Genomic DNA, 23916 nt, shown 5'->3' with positions numbered 1-23916 from the left:
AGTATTACATGGGTCACATGCAGTGGCAGTGACCTATATTATTCATGTAAAAGTCACCAAATAAGAGTTTATATCAACTATTAGAAGATATTTAATTTTTTGTGCTGTCATGGTACAACATGTTTGAGCTCTAGTACAGTGTCATGAAGTAGCAGAATGCAGTGGCACTCTGCAGATTTCCCAGCTGCACGGCAGTGGGGAAGCATTGCATCAGGGTTAGGAGGGAAAGTTGTTACATGGCACTAACTGTTGCACACTTCCAAGGATCTGACTCTAGAGTAATATAAGGCAAGTCCTGGCCGTAAGTCACTCATCCTCCTGGTAGCAAGAGGTTAATGGTTTATTGTTGCTGCTTTAATTGAGTTTCTTACCCTCCCAAACCCTGCATGGCATATTACAAAAAAAAATACTGCAGCAAACAGAGGGGCGCAGTGCGACAAAATATTTGTGATCATGAAATAAATAGGAAGGAGGTCTTTACACCTGTCGCCCAAATGTGCATGTTTTGTACTCTTGCAAATGCCTTTTCAGTTCCCCTGCACCCATTTTGCTTTTCCTTAAATTGTTTAAATAAAAGTAGCAAATTTGAAAACTATCCTTTAATCTGTATGATCAAGCAGTCTGCCCCCCAGAATTCTAGCCATTGATATTTGTGATTTCCAGGATGATATTATGGTCTACTGGTACTATTTTTCTTTTAGGAATCTCATTCGTTTACCGTGGCCTACCATGTCCTTATGCCTCAGCCATCCTAGCCTGCACCTCTCTCTTGACTGGAGGCAATCGTTTCCTCCTGTATATTGTTGCAGTGGTGATGATCCTCTTCATGACTGACCAGGGCAACTACCCCCATGACAAAGTCCTGGAGTCACAGCTCTGGAAAAAAGTAGTTTTCATTGGAGGTGGGTAGGACTGTCAAATAACAATGTGGTTGTGTATAAGCTGAGGGCATGCATTTTCAGTTTATTCCAGCTTCATATGCTTTTCATTGGTTTTAACAAAATGACAACAGTGCTAGCCATTTTGTGACCTAATGAGTTTCTGTGGTGTTACTGTTACAGAAAGTTTTTTCATTTTCATGCATCTTACACATTAGAGTACATTTTAACTATTGGGCGGCCGACCGGAGGAGCACACTGGCCAGCCACACAATAATGCCGGCAGCTCGGCCTCATATATGCGGTGGGCTGTGATGGCGGAGGGAGAGGATCCTGGGGCTGCAGTGGCCCACATTATTCTTGTTGAAGTGTGCAAAATTGATTTTAGCATCTAACTAGAAGGGTTTTTTCTGTATCGCCAGGTTCTATTCTGCTTCTTCCAACCCCACATTTAATCATTCTCCCGATCGCCGCTGCTCCCAACCTCCGATTGTGAATTCCCCTAGCCTCCTCTCCTGACCCCCAATTGCCCACACGCCTGGCCCCAATCTCCCACCTTGGCCCGAACCACTCTCCTGTCCGCTAGCCCCAAGATTATCAATCTCCTTCCCACCCCCCCGCCGATCTCTCACACTTCTGCCCCCATCATCATCGTCCCTGTGACTATAGGCCCCCTGACCTGATCTCAATTGCCGTTGTCTCGCCCCTCACTCTCGCCACCCCATCCCCGACTTAACCCCCTGACCCACTTATCGGAGGGCCACTGTGATGCTAGCAGTGACCCAATTTCTCACCACTCCTCTCTTGTCTTTGCCGGCAGCTGTTACGCCACATCAGGTCTGAGGCTTAATACTGGAATATTGGACCGCACCATTCCCGCACAAGGAATATAAATGGGCATACTCAAATTTCTAGGCAGTTGATCTTCCCAATGTTTAATTAGAGGAAATTTCTGCTCATCTAGGACTGGATGTCAGACAAGCAGTCTGACAACAAAGAGGCAGCGAAGGGTCGAGAGGTGTGGTGGTTGTAATGATCAGTAACATGTCATTCTAGAATGGTACACTAGGTGGAGCTGTATGTTTAGTAGGGGGCTACCCACAAGGCAGTAGTCAAGATGGATGCCTGTACACTAGTCCACATGGCTGAATAAATGACTAGCAAGCTAGCTGTTCATAATGAAAACGTTTATTTATTTATGAACATAACATGGTACCAGGATTGGTAATATCTGCTGAATATTGTGAAATGCGACATGGAGAATTTGAAGCCACCGGAGGGTTTGAAACTCACGGGGAATGTCGACTGCAATTGGCGGACTTTCAAACAACAATTCGAACTCTACATTGCTGCCATCGGGTTCGGTACGATGCCAGACGCAAGGAAAATAGCGTTACTGCTCACAGTTGCAGGCCCGCAGGCGATAGAGGTATTTAATACATTTGTATTTGATCAAGAGGAGGACAGAGAAAAAATGGACGATGTGCTAAAGAAGTTTGATACACATTGTTCTCCCAAAAAGAACGAGACCTATGAGAGGTACGTGTTCCGTTCACGGACACAGCAGCAAAATGAGACTTTTGATAGCTTTGTGACCGATCTGAAACTGAAAGCACAGACATGTAATTTCTCTGAACTGAAATCATCCATGATTCGTGACCAGATTGTGTTTGGTATTCATGATAAAAAAAAAGTCAGGGAACGTTTGTTGAGAGAAACCGAACTAACATTGGAGGATGCTGTGAAAATATGCCATGCCAGTGAGCTAGCTCAGAAGCACGCGAAGACTTTCAGTGAAATTAATAATAATGCGACTGTAATGAGTGACTGTGCTGCTGTCGGTGCTGTGTTCTGCAAGGGGAAGAAACATGGGCAGAACAGAAATGCAAAGCAATCGGAGGATGGAACTTTTAATTGTAAATGCTGTGGTTACCAGCACCAGTCAAGACAATGCCCAGCGTTTGGGAAAATGTGCACAAAATGTAATGGAAAGAATCACTTTGTTTTTACTTTTGAATAGCATTGTTTGGCAAAGAAAGGGCAACAAGTCAATGTGATTGAGGACACTGATTTAAGGGAGACATTTTTTGTAGGAATGGTGTCATGTGACAATATAGAAAAGGATACAGAAAATGTGCAGCCCTCAGGAATGGACAATGCTGAACATAAAGTTAATGCAGTAAAAGAGGACAAATGGATGATGCCACTGCAGGTAAATGGAGCATTAGTCACATTGAAACTAGACACTGGGGAAAAAGCAAACTTAATCAGTATGAATGACATTAAAAATATGAAAGAAAAGCCCAAAATACAGAAAAAGTCAGTACTACTGAAGGACTATAATGGACAGAAAATAGAAAGCTTAGGTGTATGCAGACTTAAAGTGACAGTCAAAGACAAAGTGCATCATCTCATGTTTTCTGTTGTGGCTGAAGGACTTGATTCACTACTAGGTGACAAAGCTTGTGAGGACTTAGAACTGGTCAAGAGAGTCTACCGTATAAACTGTGCCATAAGCAGACCAGATGACTCAGTGGATTCTGTAGTGAGTAATTTCCAGGATGTGTTCAAAGGATTTGAAGTTCTACCATTCACTTAAAAGATCCAGCTAAAGGAGGATGCTCAGCCAGTGGTACATGCTCCACGGAGAGTTCCAGCACCCCTGCGTGACCGGCTCAAGAAAGAACTGGACAGAATGACCACACTAGGAGTCATCAGGAAAGTCGAAGAGCCAACAGACTGGGTTAACTCCATGGTATGTGTAAAGAAAAAGAACAATGATCTAAAGGACTTAAATGCAAACATAAAACGTGAATACTACCAGATTCCCAAGCGAGAAGAAATCACCAGTGAAATGTCAGGTGCCAGATACTTCACAAAGCTCGATGCCTCACCAGGATTTTGGCAACTAAAACTGGATGAAGAGAGCACCAAATACTGTACCTTCATGTCACGCTACATGTAACCCCACCTGACGCAGGGTCATCCAGACTCGAGTCGACATTGGCATGTTCTCTCTACACAGATGCGGCCGGACCTGCTGTGATTTCCAGCAAAAAAAAATGTTTTTTGTCTGTTTGTGTTTTTCATACAGACCCCAGCATCTGCAATATTTGACCCCTTGTGACCCCACCTCATTGTTCTTTGATGTAATGTTTTCCTGACTGACCTGTTTGGACACCATTCACACCTTTGATTGCTGTGACTATCTCTCTGCCGAGGTGTGATAAATGGCAGTTGGAAACATTACCTGTAAACATCTGACATGATTCTCTGACTATATAAGCTGTGTCTTTATGCATTTCTCCACTTCACCTGACGAAGGAGCAGCGCTCCGAAAGCTTGTGATTTCAAATAAAGCTGTTAGACTATAACCTGGTGTTGTGTGACTTCTTACATTTGTACCTTCAACACACCATTTGGCAGGTATTGTTTCCTCAGAATGCCTTTCGGGATAATATCTGCATCTGAAATCTTTCATAGAGCGATGGAACACATAATTGAAGGTCTGGAAGGAGTTCGGGTCTATGTTGATGACATCATCATCTGGGGCTCCACACTGAAAGAACACAATGAGAGAATGACTAAAGTGCTACAGACTATATGCCAGAATGGACTGAAGCTCAACAAAGCCAAGTGTCAGTTTGACGTCCAGGAAGTCACTTTCCTGGGAGATAATCTATCTGGTAAAGGAATAGAGCCAGATATGGAAAAAGTAAACGCCATACTCAAAATGCCCCGACCCACTGACAAAAAAGGAGTGCTACGCATCATGGGGATGATAAACTTCATTGGAAAGTTCATTCCTAACTTGTCAGCCAAGACAGCCTGTCTGCGAGACCTGCTACATAAAACAAACGAGTTCGCATGGACAGAAAGACATGAACAAGAGTGGATGAACCTCAAAACAGTGCTGACAACCACACCTGTACTCACCTTCTTTGACCCAACAAAGAGAATCAAAGTGTCAACGGATGCATCAAAAGATGGCCTAGGCGCGGTCTTGCTACAAGCAGAGGGTGAAGATTGGAAGCCTGTTGCCTATGCCTCCAGGTCTATGACTGATTCGGAGTACTATCACATCAGGTCAGAGTTAAGTGTCACAAGTGGACTATTACTAAAACAGAACAGAATAGTCATTCCACAGACTCTACGTCAAGACATGCTCAAAAGGATTCATGAGGGACACCTCGGAATTGAAAAATGCAAAAGGAGAGCAAGAGACACTGTTTATTGGCCTGGCATAAATAAGGACATTGAGAACATGATAGGCATATGTGAGACATGTCAGAAACACCAAAACAAACAAGCAAAGGAACCAATGATAGTAGCTGACTTACCAACAGCACCATGGCAAAAGGTTGGTATGGACCTCTTTCATTTGAATGGTAAAGACTATCTAATAGTGATTGACTACTATTCTAACTATCCTGAGATGGCACTGCTCTCAAGCACATCAGCAAGCAGTGTCATAATGCATGTTAAATCCATCTTCGCCAGACATGGAATTCCCAGGATTGCCGTTAGCGACAATGGTCCGTGCTTCAACTGTAAGGAGTGGCAACAGTTTGCAGCACATTATGACTTTCAACACATCACATCCAGTCCTCTGTATGCTCAGTTGAATGGTAAGGCAGAGAAAGGTGTTCAAGTTCTCAAACAGCTACTGAAGAAAGCAACAGAAAGCAAGTCTGATCCTTATCTCGCCCTGCTGAGCTACCGAGCCTCCCCTTTAGACTGTGGTTCTTCACCTGCTGAGCTCCTAATGGGTCGCAAGTTGCGCACCACGCTACCCTGCTGTGCAAAAGAAAAGCAGAGTAAGGAACTGAGACAAGAGACTTCAACTGTTAAAGCTGAAACAGAAATCACACTATGACAAGTCATCCAAAACTCTGAAACCATTGACAAGGGATGATGTTGTCAGGATTGAGGATCCAGATGCATGGAACAGGAAAGCTACAGTTCTTGAGGAAGTAGGACCAAGGTCCTACACTGTTAGAACTGAGGAAGGACAGATTCTCAGGAGGAACCGCTGTTCCCTCCTGAAAACACAAGAAACTATCCAAGAGCAAATCGATGACAATGCCGCAACTGAATCTTGTCACTCACCACCAGAACAATCTAACACAAACACACATACAGGCTCTCATGAAAACACATCAGACTGTGCTGAGAAGATCCACACGTGAAGTAAAAAAGCCTGATAGACTTAATCTTTGAGTACGAAGAAAACTATAATAAAAGAATGAAAAGCTTAGAGTTCATAAAGTAAAGCTTTGAAAATGTGTTGACTGTTGTGAAGATGTTTATGTCGTTATGATTGATGGTCTGAGGAGAGAGTTGGGTAGGATTGATTGGGGAATGGCACTCAAAGGGGTGACGGTGGATAGGCAATGGCAAACATTCAAAGACCGAATGGATGAACTACAGAAGTTGTTCATCCCAGTTTGGCATAAAAATAAAACAAAAAAGGTGACTCAACCGTGGGTAACAAGGGAAATTAGGGATAGCATAAGATCCAAGGAGAGGACATACAAATTGGCCAGAAAAAGCAATAATCCTGAGGATTGGGAGCAGTTCAGGATTCAACAAAGGAGGACAAAGGGATTAATTAAGAAAGGGAAAATAGAATATGAGAGTAAGCTTGCAGGGAACATAAAAACTGACTGTAAAAGCTTTTATAGATATGTGAAGAGAAAAAGATTGGTGAAGTCAAGCGTAGGTCCCTTGCAGTCAGAATCGGGGGAATTTATAATGGGGAACAAAGAAATGGCAGACCAACTAAATACATATTTTGGTTCTGTCTTCACAAAGGAGGACACAAATAACCTCCCAGAAATACCGGGGAACATAGGGTCTGATGAAAGGGTGGAACTGAAAGAAATCAGTATTTGTAGGGAAATGGTGTTAGGAAAATTGATGGGACTGAAGGCCGATAAATCCCCAGGGCCTGATAATCTACATCCCAGGGTACTTAAGGAAGTGGCCCTAGAAATAGTAGATGCATTGCTGGTCATCTTCCAGAACTCGATAGACTCTGGAACAATACCCATGGATTGGAGGGTAGCTAATGTTACCCCACTATTCAAAAAAGGTGGCAGAGAAAAATCAGGGAATTATAGACCGGTAAGCCTGACATTGGTAGTGGGGAAAATGCTAGAGTCCATTATAAAAGATGTAATAGCAGAGCACTTGGAAAGCAGTGACAGGATCGGACAAAGTCAACATGGATTTACAAAATGTAAATCATGCTCGACTAACCTACTGGAATTTTTTGAGGATGTAACTGGTAAAATAGATAAGGGAGAACCAGTGGATGTGGTGTATTTGGACTTTCAGAAGGCTTTCGATAATGTCCCGCATAAGAGATTAGCGTGCAAAATTAAGGCACATGGGATTGGGGGAAAGATATTGACTTGGATAGAGAACTGGTTGGCGGACAGAAAGCAAATAGTTGGAATAAACGGGTCGTTTTCCAAGTGGCAGGCAGTGACTAGTGGGGTACCGCAAGGATCGGTCCCAGGACCCCAGCTGTTCACAATATATATTAATGATCTGGACGAGGGAATTGGATGTAATATCTCCAAATTTGCAGATGACACAAAGCTGGGTGGGAGGGTATGCTGCGAGGAGGATGTCATGAAACTCCAGTACGATTTGGACAGGTTAGGTGATTGGGCAGAAACATGGCAAATGCACTATAATGTGGATAAATGTGAGGTTATCCACTTTGGTGGCAAAAACAGGAAGGCACATTATTATTTGAATGGCAATAAATTGGGAGAAGGGGAAGTGCAAAGAGACATGGGTGTTCTTGTGCACCAGTCGCTGAAGGTAAGCATGCAGGTGCAGCAGGCGGTTAAGAAGGCAAATGGTATGTTGGCCTTCGTAGCAAGAGGGTTCAAGTACAGGAACAAGGATGCCTTGCTACAGTTCTCCAGGGCCTTGGTGAGACCGCACCTTGAGTATTGTGCACAGTTTTGGTCGCCTTATCTGAGGAAGGACGTTCTTGCCATGGAAGGAGTGCAGGGAAGATTCACCAGGCTGATACCTGGGATGGCAGGAATGACGTATGAGGAGAGATTGTGTCGATTGGGCTTATACTCACTGGAGTTTAGAAGATTGAGAGGGGATCTCATCGAAACCTATAAAATTCTGTCAGGCCTGGACAGACTAGATGCTGGAAGGATGTTCCCGATGGTCGGGGAGTCCAGAACCAGGGGTCATAGTCTAAGGATAAGGGGTAGGACATTTAGGACTGAAATGAGGAGACATTTCTTCACCCAGAGTGGTGAACCTGTGGAATTCTCTGCCACAGAGGGCGGTGGAGGCCAGTTCATTAAATATATTCAAGAGAGAGTTGGATATATTTCTTAAGGCTAAAGGGATCAAGGTATATGGGGAGAAGGCAGGGACAGGGTACTGAATTTGGATGATCAGCCATGATCTCATTGAATGGCGGAGCAGGCTCGAAGGGCCAAATGGCCTACTTCTGCTCCTATCTTCTATGTTTCTGTGTTTCGATGATACTGATTTTGTTTAACCTCTAAGGAAGGGGGATGTAATGATCAGTAATGTCATTCTAGAATGGTACACTAGATGGAGCTGTATGTTTAGTAGGGGGCTACCCACAAGGCAGAAGTCAAGATGGATGCCTGTACACTAGTCCACATGGCTGAATAAATGACTAGCTCAAGCTAGCTGTTCATAATGAAAACGTTTATTTATTTATGAACATAACAGCGGTGAGGCAGAGCTAGGTGTCATCAGCATACATGTGGAACTGGTGTTAGGAGGAGGCCACAGATAGATCCTTGGCAGACTCCAGAAGTAGCAGTGTGGGTGCGGGAAGAAAAGCCATTGCAAGAGATTCTCTGGTTACAACTGGATAAGTAAGAATGTAACTAGGCAAGGGCAGTCCCACTCAGCTGGACAACGGAGAGGAGGCATTGGAAGAGGATGGTGTGGTCAACCATGTCAAACGCTGTAGACAGTTTGAGAAGAATGAGGAAGGATAGTGCACCACGGTCACAGTCATTTGTGACTTTGATAAGAGCTGTTTCAGTGCTGTGGCGGGGGCGGAAACCTGTTTGGAGAGGTTCAAACATGGAGTTGCGCAACAGATGGGTACCGATTTAGGAGGCAACAGCGTGTCCAGGTACTTTGGAGAGGAAAGGGAGGTTGGAGATGGGGCTACTGCAAGGACAGAAGGCTCAAGGGTGGTTTCTTTGAGGAACGGCAAATTTGAAAGGGAGGGAGACAGTACCTGAGGAGAGGAACAAGTTTTCAAAAAAGCATTCAGACACCTGGTAGTTAAAATACTAATGAGCTAGGCATTGAAGTTGTTACCCTAAACAATAAGCAAATTGTGAACCTGTTTTGGTAGTTGATAGATATCTCACACCCTATGTTAGGAAGTGCTGGCCTAAGCCCTCCTCTCTCTGGTTGTGAATACAGGGAGATAGAATAAGGACAGAAACACACGCTAACTATTTTTTTAAAAAAGCTGTTAGGGCAGTCTTTCACCCAGGCTCAGAAGATTAGGTGCAGGAGGGAAGTTATTTGGTTTACATAAAGCAAGACAATCTAATGATATAAGGATCCATACTGTGCTCAGTATATTCTTTATTCTGCAAAGACAAATTGTACTGATTGAAGTGAGTCCAATCTTAATTGTGGTTCTGTATGCTCACCCACTATCTGAGAAATAAAACAGCCCAGTGTTACCATTCTGGGGCTCATCTGATTAAAGCCTAAGCAATCTATCTGCCGAATGGTTGGAGAAGCACACGTGGGAGTATGTGCAAAAAACATAATGGGCTGGATCTTGCTAGAGCAGGGCATCCCGTGGCACATGCCATTAGTCAGACTTTACTGCACCCTTCAGTTCGAAAAAAAAATTCACCATAGCTTGCTGGTAGTGCGAGCTGATAATGGTATGGTAAGGGCCATGGAGAATCTGGGACCTTAGTAAACAGTGGGACCAATAGTGTATCTCCTTAACCAATGAGATTTAAGGATTGAGAAAGACACAGAGGAACAATGGAGAAGAGGATGAATTAGAGTCAAATCAGGTACAGAAAGAGAAAGAGAGAGGGAAAGAAGATTGGATTAAGAGAGAGCGACAAAAAGAGAATGGAAAAGTAAGGGGAAAAAATTTAAATATTAAATTTGACATTTTTAAAAGATTGGATTAAGAGAGAGGAAGCAAGACAGAAAGGAAAAATAAGGAAAAAAATATTAAATTTGACATTTTTAAAATCTCTAACAATTGCTGGAATGAGATTGAACAGTTTAAATTGTTCCTTTTCTGGGCCAGATACGTTGATTGGCATTGCATTAACAATTATCATGCTGTTAAAAAGGGACTTACACTGTTGATTTCCAGCACAAACTTTTTGCCACGTGTTTAATGGGCAATTAATTTGCGAATTCAGCAATTTGTTTAAAATAACAGGGGGCCGGGTGCTACGGGTGAGATGCCATTTGTGCAATACTAATGGTCGACCTGAAAGTTCCAGAGATTCACAACTCACGTCGTACCTCTTAATGAACTTGCTGGTTGATTTGAACATTAATAACAGTTTGTGTCGTTAACACACCATTATTTTTCCAGCAAGATCTGGCCCAATATTGAGCTTGTATGTCATGGGGAGCGTGTTGTTCATCCCGAGGTAACAGTACCAACTAAGTATATTTTGGGCAGTACGAATTAGCTCCTCGACATGGGATCCACTTATGAGAGTGGCTGGCACGCTGAACCATGAAAAAGTATTTTACAGATTAAATATGAATGAACAGTGTACCTTGTTCATAATGCTTCTATAACATACAACACAGCAAAGCCATGCTATCCCTGTAAGAGGGATAAATATTTACAGTACTAATCTAATCATGTTAAGTCAAAGGATGCATTGTTTTATGAGAGCCACATCATGATACCATGTAACACATGGCATATTGTTCTGTTGCTAAAACTGAGTGTGTGTCCTGTTAAAGCTACAAGTTACCTCAGTAACTATGTTTTACCTAAGCGTTCATTCTACTGAAAAGAGAACAATCCTTAACTGTACATAAGGCCAAAATAAAGAGGGGGAGAGGGGCTTTCCACTGAGAAAAATAGTTAATTATTTTGGATTTGGAAGTATAAATGGCAGGAAGGACATTTGCCTCATCCGGTTTGGCTTTGCCCGAGGTAGAATTTAAGCAGTTCAATTCAGTGGATAAGAATTAAAATATGATCATTTCTTAGAGAAAAATTGTAAACTTGTTCTCCAGTGTGGTTTGGAATTCTTTGGAAGTCAGAAATCCTGCCACAGGACAATCAGCCTTTCACTCACAGCAAAAAAACCTATAGCGGTATGGTGAAGTAATTGTGCACACTACACACACTCTGACTGCGACATCTCCCTGAAACTATCAGACTGATAGCTCTAAATTACATTCTAAACTTTGACCCCAGGCTTTTGAGCAAGGCGGAGACTTTCATATAAAAACATTAATGCAGTTACTCAGACACACAAAAGATAACTTTATAGTTTAATGATGTTATTGTGAAACATGTAATATTTTTGTTTTATTACATTTAAATCTTATGTTGTATATCAGAAATTTCAGTTCCTGAAAAAATGGTGGACAGAAGGACTCAGAAATCTTTGGTTAAGTGATCTGATTCGTTCACTCAACTACCCTCTGCTGCCTAAAAAAATTTTACTAAATTCTAAAAAATAAATTTGATTACCAGCTAATCGCCTGGAAGAAATGTTGTAGGCATAGAGCCAAAGTCGGAAGAATGAGCCAGAGATAATTAGAAGAAATGTTGCTAAGAAATAACACCAAGCATAACTGTGATAGAAAAGTGTGATAGAAAAGGAAGCAAGTGTTAAATATACAGGAAGTTCAAACTTTACACAAGATTTAGATTATATACACAGTGTAAATTGGATGAAACGTTGTTTTATAAAATCCATGTTGTACCATGTAATGCAGCTGCTAAGTGCAGCTAAGAGTAATTGCTGTTAGGTAAATACTGGATGAGGTCAGAGTTTAATTGCTCTTCTGGCCATAGCTCACAACCCTGTTTTTTTTCCTCTCTTTAATTATGATTTGGTAAGTCACTCAAGATTACAGAAATTCTGTCTCCTGTGTCAAATGATTGCTTTTGTTTATATTTTTTTCAAAAAGTACACAGAAATATGAGCGTGACACTTGTTGTGTATTAGAGAAGAAAGGAAAAGTTTAACAGTCAGGAAATGTGGGAGAGCGGTACCATTTTTATAATATACCAGCAAATCTCCCATGGCACTGCTTATAGTAAGTCAGAAGATGCACTGTTTTATAAGGCCAGGAACATTATACCGTGTAAAGCGGCCCTTTAAGGTTACACGGTCTAATTGCTGAGTTCATAGAGTAAAGAGGCTGCTGCTGTTAAATTAGCACAGTGCATTTGTGCAGATGCCAGTTAAGAGAGGACAGCAATCCTAGCTCTAGTATTTTATGTTGCTGGAGCATCCTTTTATTTCTTTGAATTGTAACACTTTTAAATGTGACAGAGAAGTAGAATGAACAGGAAATGCATGCTGGACATACCATCGGGGATATTCCATTTCAGCACTCCTGACGCATGGCAGGAATGCACGTCAGGAAATTCCACGCTCTGAGCCTATGACTTTCTGGCCACAAATCAAAGTCCCAGCCACAGTATGGAAGTGATAAAGTCAAAATATAAATATATATATATTACATACTAGTGTGTTTATGTGTGTGTATATATATTTTATTTATTTATATAGCGCCTTTAATGTAGTAAAATGTCCCAAGATGCTTCAAAGTAGCATAATCAGACTAAAATTGACAGCAAGCCAAAGAAGGAGACATTAGGACAGATGACCAAACACTTGGTCAAAGAGATAGGTTTTAAGCAGCATCACAAAAGGAGGAGAGAGAGGTGGAGTGGCGAAAAGGTTTGGGGAGGGAATTCCAGACCTTAAGGCCTAGACGGCTGAAGGCACAGCATCCAATGATGGGGCGAAGGAAGTGGGGAGTGCACAAGGGTTGAAAGAATGCAGAGTTCTTAAAGGGTTGTAGGGCTGGAGGAGGTTGCAGAGATATGGAGGGGCGAGGTCTTGGAAAGATTTGAACACAACAATGAGAATTTAAAATTGGAGGCGTTGGTGGACCGGGGTGAACGGGACTTGGTGCGAGTTAGGATACAGCCAGCAAAGTTCTAGACAAGCTCATGTTTATGGAGAGTGGAAGATGGGAGACCAGCCCGGAGAACATTGGAATAGTCAAGTCTGGAAGCAACAAAAACATGGGAGGGTTTCAGCAGCAGATGGGCTGAAGCAGAGGCAGAAACGCACACATACTAGCATGTGTTCCTTGCAGCAAGTCAGAGGATACACTGTTTTATAACAATGAGGGTATTAAGTAATTATCAAAGTGATTGATTTATGATTACTCGTAAGTCAGATTCCATTTTTCTTACATGGTATTCTGAGATTCACACTGGTGTTTTGGGGATCTGATTCCAATTCTGTCCATTATTTTGTGAAACCTGTAAATAAGTGGCCTTAATTTTTAATATATAAGTTTTGTATATATGTCACACTTATTTTTTGTAACTCTTATCATGCTTCACAAATTCAATGGAAGGAAAATTGTTGCCAGATGCTAATTTGATTGTCAGGTGTTTAAAAAGTACAAGAAAAACACCACAGATTCTCAAAGAAATTGATATTCTGGTAGCTAGCTCCTCAATCAAGACATAAATAAATATACATATATGCACACTGTAAATACTAAGTGTTGAATTAATTATATCATTTTTAATATCATTTTAGTATGAACCATATTTCATTACAGAATGTATATCTTTCCCTATAGGGTGTATGATTACAAGCATATGAGAGTATCGAAAATAACAGCTAGTATATAGTGTTCAGACAATGTCATAAATCACAAGCTCCAGGTTTAGTAACATAATCTGAACTTTCAAATATGTTGCTACCTTGAAGCAGGGGATGCAATAGACTGATACTATAATGGGGCTATGTATATGCTATACAGTAGAATCCATATAAATGAACACTATGTAAGCATTAAGTCTAAAAATAAAAAATGTTCCATTAACTAACCAAGAAAAATTAAATTCTGTGAACATTTTAAAATCAGTTTGTCTTAAGCAAGTGCTCTGTTTAATAGCAAATATTTGAAACTACTTTTCTTCTGTTTTCTAGGTCTGATGGTGTTGTTTTGCTGTCCGCTGCGGTTGGCTTGCATATACTATCTGATTTGGTGTTTCTCCTACACTCTCTTCCCATCTAGTCTGTGGAGCTACGAGTGTTAAGTCCATGTTTCATCCTTTCCTTTCACAGGGATAGGCTTGATGCAGCAGTTCAGCAAACAGAGCCCAAGAGTGATTCTTGTCAAATGACAAAAAGACAACTTCGTGCATGAAAACTGTAGAAGGATTGACCCTTTTGACCTAGCTAATGGGCTGATATAGTCTCCATTTCTGTTTAATTTTTCTGAAAATTCTGGAGGTACCTTTATTTTTTATTTTACGTTTCATTAACAATTTTTCTCATTCGCAGGTATTTGCTTTTAGATATATACATCGTTTCTTTCTGACTTTTTTTTCCCCTGTTCCCCAAAATAACAGACACAGAACATATTATGCCTCTGTTTCGATTGAGTTCTGGAGGATAAGATCTCGGTATTTAATTCGCTCGTTAAAAGTTTGAGCTCTTTTTTTATATATTTAGAAAAGTATTAATGACGTATTCAGAAAATTATTTTTCTCCATTTTGAACTTTTCAGTTTAATAAAGTGAAACAAATTGTTCAGTCTTATTCTCCACAATAACTGATAATTAGAATAAGCCCAAGTTATTAATTGGAGAATTGTATGAACAATAATTTAAGACAGTGGAGCATAGGAGCAGTGGTCCTTTAAATCTCCTTCTCATGTCATAAAAAGTCATGCCCCTTTTAGTCATCCTTTTTCATCCCTCCCTCCCCCATCACTAACCCCAGATATACTCTGCAGCTCAGTCCTGTTGGTGACAGCTTATCATTGTTTTCAAGTTTATTTTTAGTGTTTTCTTTTCCTCTGTCTTTCATCCAACAACCCAAGTAAAAAAAAAAAATGTCCACTGGATTTATGCATTGCATAAAATTCCAACAGGCATTGTCCACCCTCTACAGCTGCCTGATTCGAAAATGTATGCAACACCTGCTTGGTGCTCCACTAAACTGAAAGGACCATCTACCTTGGTAAAAAGCCACGGGCACATCGTTGCTCAGGCTGTACCTGAGGGCCATTGAGGCATCCTGCCAACAACAGTCAAACTTGAGTTAGCCTTCAGACATCGTTAACTCCAGAGTCCGCCATAATGGAATTCTCCTGGAATCTGTTTTGCTGTACCAAGACGCATATTGCTGGTCCAGAGTCAGGGCATATAAACTTTCACTACCCAGCATATTAGAGTTCATACTGCTCTTGACCACCTTCAAACCAGGTCAAGTGGAAGTAGTATACCTTCCTTATAACTCACCTCTCAGTACAGGTCAGATTCTTTATGGTTTAGTCATAAAAAAAAACATGCCCCTCCTGGTCAGATCAGATACTGATCTTGTGGTTTGTAGTAATCAGCAAATGTTAAACTGCATCCGGCAGTGGGATTATTAGGGTATTTGATAGCTTTTCTGTCAACCACCCTTAACTCCCCAATGCAGTGAAGGATACTGTCTTTGAAGCAAACAAATTGACTCTCCTGCATGCCATCTTCTCAGCCATACTCTTAAAATGAATCAAAGGGCGAGGGAATTATATGCTCCTGCAAATCCATGCATCAACTTAATACAAGAGTTCTACACTTCCATACACTAGCAGTGCGAGCCACATAAAACAATTCTGTTACCACTCCCTTTGGAAGTTTCAACTCAAGTCATCTTTGGATACTCCTTTCTGGGCATGCGAAGGCTTAGCACAGTCACTTTGGTAAGGCAGCAGATAAATCTCCACTTTCTTTCCAAGATTGATTGTTTATACCAGATCCTGAATACAGAATCAGACACTATTCCCAGCATTCTGATTCTTCCATGCTTCACTGGGGACAGAGGAATTTTAGGAATTATCTCTTGGAAGTGAGGTACTCTGTACTTTGTGAAAATGAATCTAAATTCCTGGACGTGGGAGAGATACTTTAGGCCCATGGCATTATTAAACAAATAAGAATGGCACAATAACAGGTTCACGGAGTGGAGTTTTCTCACAAGATGATGAGCCAAATGCACACTTTTGCTACCTCAAATTTAAAAATGTCAGATCAGTGTGCTATTTCAAGTGTTGGAAATAGTCACTAGAACTACTGCCATGAACAATGTTTTTCATCACTACTCGTGCCTTTGCATCTTTGGTTTCTCAATTGATCAGACCAATCTCTTGGAAATCCTTATATTGGTGACTCTTTACTTGGTGCAAGAGATTCTGAAATACTGTATAAAATACATAAAAAATAATTCAAAGCCATTGCTGCAACCATGCTCAGGCCGAGGCAAATCACATCATAATGGCCTAGGGATCTTCCCATTGTGGCATCAAACCTCAAAAACACATCCTCTTATTAGGGCACTGAATCCTAAAATAAGACCAGAAAAAACCTATTGCCCTTTCATTTATCTCCATAACAAACTGCTGACTTTCTTCCAACTTCTCCTCTGAAGTACCAGCATGCAGCCAGTGATTAGGTTTGAAGGATATTGATTTAAATGATCCTGCATATTTCACATTGTTGCTTCCTAAGTTGATTACTGCAATCAGCCCCAAACTGAGGTTGATGCAGTTTAGACAACATCAGCACAGTGAAGGAAGGAGGCTCTTCAAATTTCTTGTACCTATAAATTAAGGACACTACATGCCTGATTTTTGATCTATGACATTTCAGCAAACTCATCAACATGCAGATATTCAGGATGGTAATGCTTCCTGCCTAGATAACACATTTATGAGAGAATACAGTCCACCTGAAGGATGTGCATTTCCCATGCAACTACATTACAAGAAATTTCTGTTTCCTTCAGACTCATGTTAGCTCCCAGGTTGCTTTACCAAATGTCTGTCTTTATTTTCAGCCTGCCTATATTGGATGTGATTAAACCTTTCACAAGATCTCTCCAATTGAAGGTTCTTTCACAGTGGCTCTTTGCAGACTCTTGCTTTGTTACTTGTGTTATAAATAGACGTACATAGGTGAAATTTGGAACACAGCACAGGTTATAAACTACAATCCACAACCCTTTCATATATCGCTCTCCCTGGTGACAGAGTTTGTTGTATGGTTGAGAGAGCCACTTTCAGGATGACTGGGCCCAGACATAATCTATTTTAAACAGGTTAATACCAGTATTAACACCAATTGGAAAATCTAGGCTATGGACGCAGGAGGAATCAACATAGCATATTAACAAACTGAAATAAAGAGGGCCTTGCTTTTTAGGGACCCTATGACTGTCCAATTGCTTCAACTATGAATGAACAATATGATTGGTTTGCAACTGTTTGGGATCTTGTCCCTACATAAGTCAATGAGCTTTCATTTGAGACTCTGCACAAATGCAGTCACAGGATTGAACAGTATCCATTCTGTATTCTGTTATATACCAGATAAAAATGTAAATACATAAAGGTAGCTTAAATAAACTCAATTTGCTACATGTGAAGACGTCATGTTAAAATATTTTTAGTAGTTTATATCACTTGATAGCATTACAATTGAGAGCAGTTCACACTGAAGTGATGAACGGTCATTGTTGGTGCCACTGGTGAATAAATAAGTTAAATTCAGTTTTTATTACTTGAAATTTCACAAATTTCTACGGTGTTTTGAGGATTCTATCTGTTTGTAATCAGGGCATCTGATTTTATGATGATTAAATAAGTCAAATCCTGTTTATTACATGGGGTTTTGGGCAGGGTTACCAGTATTTAGGGATCATATTCTGTGAATCTACATTTTTTCTTGGAAAACAGTAAACCTGTAATTTTAGTCATAATCTCTAGAGTCAATCCACAAATCAGTATAGACTGTGTTTGAAATGAAAATTTGCATCCAAACTTTATCAGTTTTAATTTTTATTATTTACCTGGAATGTGGTATAAACAGAATATAAAATGAGGAACTGTGCCATACTGTTTATATCCTATACATGGTTTGGAACTGACAGCATAGTGTTGTGACTAAGCTATTGCAACATCAAATTATAAAGTGTTGGGTGTTTTGATGCAGTGTATCTTGCTAGACCACAAAGGTCTTAGCCATACTAATGGCAGCTACCACAACGTTCCACCACCATCGAAGTGAGTACTCAATTATTAGGCAAAATAATTTTCAAAACATTATAAATATCCTTCAGCACTTTGTGCTTTACCACCAAGTCACCGGTTTTGGTGAGGTGTGCTATAGTTGACATAGTTACAATTCCTATTTAACTCTATATTAGGATATTGTTCATGTCGCTTCAAGTATAGCAAGGGCTTAAGACTTCCATCCCTTATATCAGCACACCTTTCCTGAAATGTCATACTGTTTGGTGAAAAAAATCATAATGCAAAGTGAAGCAGTACATAAACTGGACACAGTACTTGAATGTTTAAAAGAAGGAAAGAAACTTCCCTGAGCTTACATTTTTGGGAAAACCAAAAAATTCAGTTGATATATTAACTGAATACAGTGTGATACATATTGCAACAACCTTTCATCCACATTCTAGTGGGTTTTAAGTATTTTTTAAATGTTAATGTAAAACCACATTCTTTCCCTACCCCAAAAGTGCATTGTGCTCCTGTGCAAAATATTTTTTGTGGCCCGTTCGTAAATGGTATCTACTGTACAAAAATTGGTCCCGACAAGGACCAGAGTAATGACCCTTTCATTTATCAGAACAGAAATTACACAAATGTGGTTAACAAAACCTATTACTAAAGAAAGTAAATGATAGAAGAGGATTTTTCCGTAGCATCAGCTGCATTTTTTTTAATATAAGTGGTATTTTTGCACATAAGATTGCACTTTGAATACTAAACCCTGGCAAACAGCTGACTTAGCATGTTAAAACTCTATGAGCATTGAAGCTGCATTTGTGGGCACTATGTGATCCTATAGGTTTAATCAATAATAGATACAAACAGTAGTTGATAAATGTGGGCAGTTAGTGTTTTCTTTTAAGTATTCATCCATTTTTAATATGAATTCAGACTGGGAAAAGTAGTAGTCTGGGAAAAGTAGTAGTCTGGGAAAAGTAGTAGTCTGTACTCAAGATAAGAACAAACCCACAGCTAATTTCAATTTAGGAAGGGTCAATAAAACCTTACAATTTTCTTGGATTAAACTCCAATCCAAATCTAATTGAGGGGGGAAGAGGATGAAATGTCAGTTATATGAGATTGTTATTTTGCACTGATGATTTGACTCTATGATTTCTTGAGCCAATCATCAAATATTATGTGGCCATGGTTTCATACTGAAAAATACATTTTAACATTTGTGAGAAATCTTTTGGGATAGGAAAACAGAAAGGAATTAGCACCAAAAATAAGCCATCATTACCAAACGAGCATCAAATGACTTTGTATCCTAATACATTTTAAGTTTTACCTTATTAACATTTAATGGAATGTTACAACTGGATATGGAAATGATGGGAAAAGATATATTCCAGCAGAGTGGGAGTTAAACAAAAGAACAGGAAAAAGTAATTGAGCTTATCCAGCTCAGCCAACCTTCCTGACTTTTAGGTCCTCTTTCTGGACCGGAGGTGATTCTAGCCCATAGTTTATTTCCCGCTCTCTACTAAATTAGGACTCTCTTCAGTTCCTTTCTTGAAGACTGCTGTTAAATCAGTATTTGTTGTTCTCGGTAGTATTCTAGTCCATAATTTAACATCTGCTGAAGAAATTACAATCAATTTCCACAGGTGATGTGAATCAAGGTATTCAAAGCTCAGTTTGGATCACGGGATGATAGACTTGCTTGTTCTCATCACCCTTCCCAGAGAAAGCTTTAAAACCTAGAAGGGTTTCTTTACCAAATATTTCCATAGCCTAAAGCTCCATTATAGCCAGCTGTGTTACCTATTATTATGAAATGAAACACTGGAAACTTAATGAAGAGTATGCTGCTTTTTAAACATTCCATGGCTGCTAAAAATGTGCTTTCAGTGCTCAAAGGGTTAAATCCAATGTGTTTTTGTAAATAGATTGAACTCAATTTGATTTTAAAGACCATTTGAACATGGCACATCTTCATGGAACAGTGATAGAATTCTACAGAAGTTTATACTATTCACATGTGTATTAATATGGTTTTACAAATATATTTGGTCACAGGTTAGTCTTGCATTTAGTTACTAGGTAAAATCCCTCTTCCCTCCAAACTATTGAAAATTTGTCATTGCTAATGGTGTACAGAACAGAACAATCATATGTCAATGCATGATTATTTTTTTTAATTTGTAGAAAATAATGAGGGGAGGTAGACACTGAAGTTCCCCCCTCTGCACAAAACAAAATGTGAAGTGAAAACACCATTTATGAGGTATGAGTTGCATCCTTAAGGATAAAGGGACAATGGTTTCACTGTTAAGTGGCCAACAATATAAAACCTACAGATAGAAACTGCCATTTAATAAGGTTTAATCTTTAATGTATAAAATCTGTATACTGTTGTAAACAGAAATAAAGCCCAAACTGATGAATAACCTTATAGGGCTGTGTATTTTCTAGATTCTAGAAATTAGTAGTCAGAAACTAATGTGTGCATGTCCTTAAAAACTCCCAGAGCACATTTTGGGTCAGCCTAGCTTAAGGTGTACAAACATCACACTGAAGTCAGCTTAGAATGAATGAATCAGATTCTGTTTGAGGGTTTTGTTGTACAGTATTCAAACTGACTCAAGGCCCTCCTTCCTGAAAAATTCATGTTTTGGGCAGTTCAGTCAGATGAGACTTCAACACATTGGTTTGTGAGTGACATGCAAAGAGGTAACCGAATGCAGGCTTCTGACTAAAGAACCTCGACTGAACTGTAACCAATTGTCTTTGTATTCTAGAAATTGTGAACTGGTTTTGAGCCATACAGATTTTTTCTATAAAAAGAATAATGCATGTTTTATAGGGAATTATTATTCTTTGTGAATCTAAAGGTGTATGTTGCATGTCTGATTTAAATGATTAACTGTTTTCATCTTTATAGCTATTTTTGTTTCCATTGTACAGAACAGACAAACTTTGTGACTCCTGTCTAGTCAATTTGAGCTAAATACTACTTTTGATATCTGCCATTGACAGTAAAAGCAGTAACTGCTCATTTCTTTTCAATTTTGTATGTAGCATTGTTCAGAATATAAACTTGTTTGCACAATGTATGTGTGAGAATTTTAAAATGGACCTTCTAGTAAAGAATTTGGGTAAATTTCCATGCAACTGGAAATTACATAATTTTGTGTTGAACACCATAAAATTTAAACAACATTCAACAGATACCAGCAATCTATTCTGTTGTGGTGAGAAGCTTCATGGTTTTACTGAAAATGTATATAAGGAGTAAATACTGCAGAATCTTGCCCAATCATATGTAATCAGACTCCAAGGTACCCTGAACATCAATGTCAGCTTGGATCTTTGAAAAGAATGCAGATAAACTAATCATATTTGGCATAGAGTTTAAAATACTTTCTCAATACTGAAGGATAATGGCAACAGCATATTGGGCACAAGCTTCCCCTGCCACCATGCTGTTATAGGTAAAGGTTTGTCTTTTGTTTCTGTAAGTAAAGATGACAGTTGCCTCAGAATGAAAGCAGTCATTTTGCAGAGACTTACTTGTACTGTGCCACAAGTCTTGTAGTGGAGAGGCTGCTGCAATGTATGCTTTTAACTTGCACCCAAATTACTGAAGTATTCACTTTGAATGCTGGCTGCCAACTTCTAATAAAGACATTTCTATTTTTCCTGTTTTTCTTTACAATCCCCTATTCAGGAGGCTAGCTGTTACGTAATGAGCCACTGAGGGGTGGAGAACAACAGCTGAGATTGCCTCACTTTTTCCTTCTGCCTCATTCTCCCTGTAGGGAAGACTCTTAACCTAGCTGAGATTGGGAACCTGCCATGCGGGGAATAGTTGCAAACTCACACTTCAACATTTAATGAAACAAGTTGATACAATGCTTTCTGCCAGAAGGCCAGACCCCTTGGGAAGACTCAATTAACTTGGCTTAGCAAAAGCAAAGTTTGTCTGTAAACAAGGAAACAAATGGGGAATCTGAAGTGTAACTGCCATTGATCTATCTGCTTTGTGACAAAATGTAGATAGCAACTAACTAAAACAATGTGTTATTGACAGAGTCTGGGTTGCTTTCTCTAATGCTGGATTAAAGAGTTTCAATCTGATGACAGAACCTTGTTCTTGGTAGCGGCTTAGAAGTTTGGAATTTTCATCTATTTATTTTCTATGTAATACCTGTAGTTCAGTTACACATTGTTGAACATAAAACTACTGTTTTCCCCCCAATAAAACAAAACAAAATTACTGCTAAATGGACTGTTATTTTTGTGCTAAATATTTTTAGGTAGTAGAATAATAGGAAACGGTATTGCCCAAATTGCGTTTTTCGGTGATGAGGTCAGCTTCAAAATAAGTAAGCCAATTTTATTAAGTTGAAACTAACCCAAGCCCATCTTTGCTAGAAAACTGAGCATCTGTGTTTTGGGCAGTTTTAAATTGGTTCCAGCTGCTGGTATTGTTGATAATATCAGTTCCACCCAACTCACTGGATATCTTAAATAAAAACAAAATGCTGGAAATACTCAGCAGGTCAGGCAGCATCTGTGGAGAAATAGAGTTAATGTTTCAGGTCGATGACCTTTTGCCAGAACAAAAATCTATTGCTCTCAGTCTTGAAAATTTCAACTGATCCAGCAGCCACAGCCTTTTGGGGGAACGAGTTCCAGATTTCCATTATCCTTTACATGAAAAAGTGCTTCCTGATTTCACTCCTAAATGGCCAAGCTCTAATTTTAAAATGATGCCCTCCTGTTTTGGATTTCCCCCACAAGGGAAAACAGTTGCTCTGTAACTACCCTATTGAATCCTTTTATCATTTTAAACATTCAATTAGATAACCTCTAAACCTTACAAACTCAAACCTTACAATATGCAACCTGGTGTCATAAACCTTTTAAGCCCTGGTATAATTCTGGCAAAGGATCACTGAATCTCAGAATAAGGGGTTGGCCATTTAGGACTAAGACTCAAAGGGTTGTGAATCTTTGGAATTCTCTACCCCAGAGAGCTGTGGATGCTCAGTCATCGAGACAAATGGATTTTTGGATACTAAAAGAATCAAAGGATACGGGGTTAGTGCAGGAAGGTGGCGTTGAGGTAGAAGTTCAGCCATGGTCTTAGAGTGGAGGAGCAGGCTCGAAGGGCTGAATGCCTACTCCTGCTTCTATTTCTTATGTTCTTAATTTCAGCCCGCTTACCTCACCAGCACCCACCCTCAGGTAAGTGCCGGGAAGGACAGTGCGAGCAGAGCTGATTGCAGCCAGGAGTGCCGTGCTGAAAAGGACTTATTTTTTAAATCAACATTTTGAAGCCCAGTTTCCCAGAACAATAATGCATGAATGACTACCCAAAATGTTCCCCGTGTCCCATGGTACTGTCCTATTTTCCCCTCAGGTACTCCTCCTATCCCTCTGCTTCACAACCTTTGTTTAGCCTGGTGTCTCTGCTGGCTTTAGCGCTGGCTGTGCTAGGGCAGCACGGTGGCATAGTGGTTAGCACTGTTGCCTCACAGCGCCAGGGACCCAGGTTCGAATCCGGCCTCGGGCGACTGTCTGTGTGGAGTTTGCACATTCTCCCCGTGTTTGCGTGGGTTTCCTCCGGGTGCTCCGGTTTCCTCCCACAGTCCAAAGATGTGCGAGTTAGGTTGATTGGCTATGATAAATTGACCCTTAGTGTTAGGGGGATTAAATACGT

The 23916-nt window shown here is 40.1% G+C and overlaps 1 protein-coding gene across 4 annotated transcripts in view; it reads left to right on the top strand.

Annotated features, from left to right (window-relative positions):
- The window catches only part of tmem269 (transmembrane protein 269), a 207007-nt gene extending 184532 nt beyond the window's left edge, over nucleotides 1-22475 (top strand). For 3 of the 4 annotated variants that reach the window (XM_085966779.1, XM_085966781.1, XM_085966777.1), the window contains 3 exons: nucleotides 702-902; nucleotides 14117-14422; nucleotides 14542-22475. In XM_085966779.1, coding sequence (XP_085822905.1) covers nucleotides 702-902; nucleotides 14117-14226 — 311 coding nt within the window. In that variant the 3' untranslated portion in view covers nucleotides 14227-14422; nucleotides 14542-22475. The remainder of the gene's footprint in view (nucleotides 1-701; nucleotides 903-14116; nucleotides 14423-14541) is intronic. The other variant, XM_085966780.1, reaches the window with a different exon arrangement.
- Nucleotides 22476-23916: the final 1441 nt, after the last annotated feature.

The sequence above is a fragment of the Somniosus microcephalus genome, chromosome 25 (genome assembly GCF_052327205.1).
Source record: "Somniosus microcephalus isolate GS21.2 chromosome 25, FLI_Smic_1.0, whole genome shotgun sequence".
Taxonomy (NCBI): Eukaryota; Metazoa; Chordata; class Chondrichthyes; order Squaliformes; family Somniosidae; genus Somniosus; species Somniosus microcephalus.
Note: the sequence above shows the minus strand (reverse complement) of the source record. Positions and strands in the feature narration are given on the sequence as shown.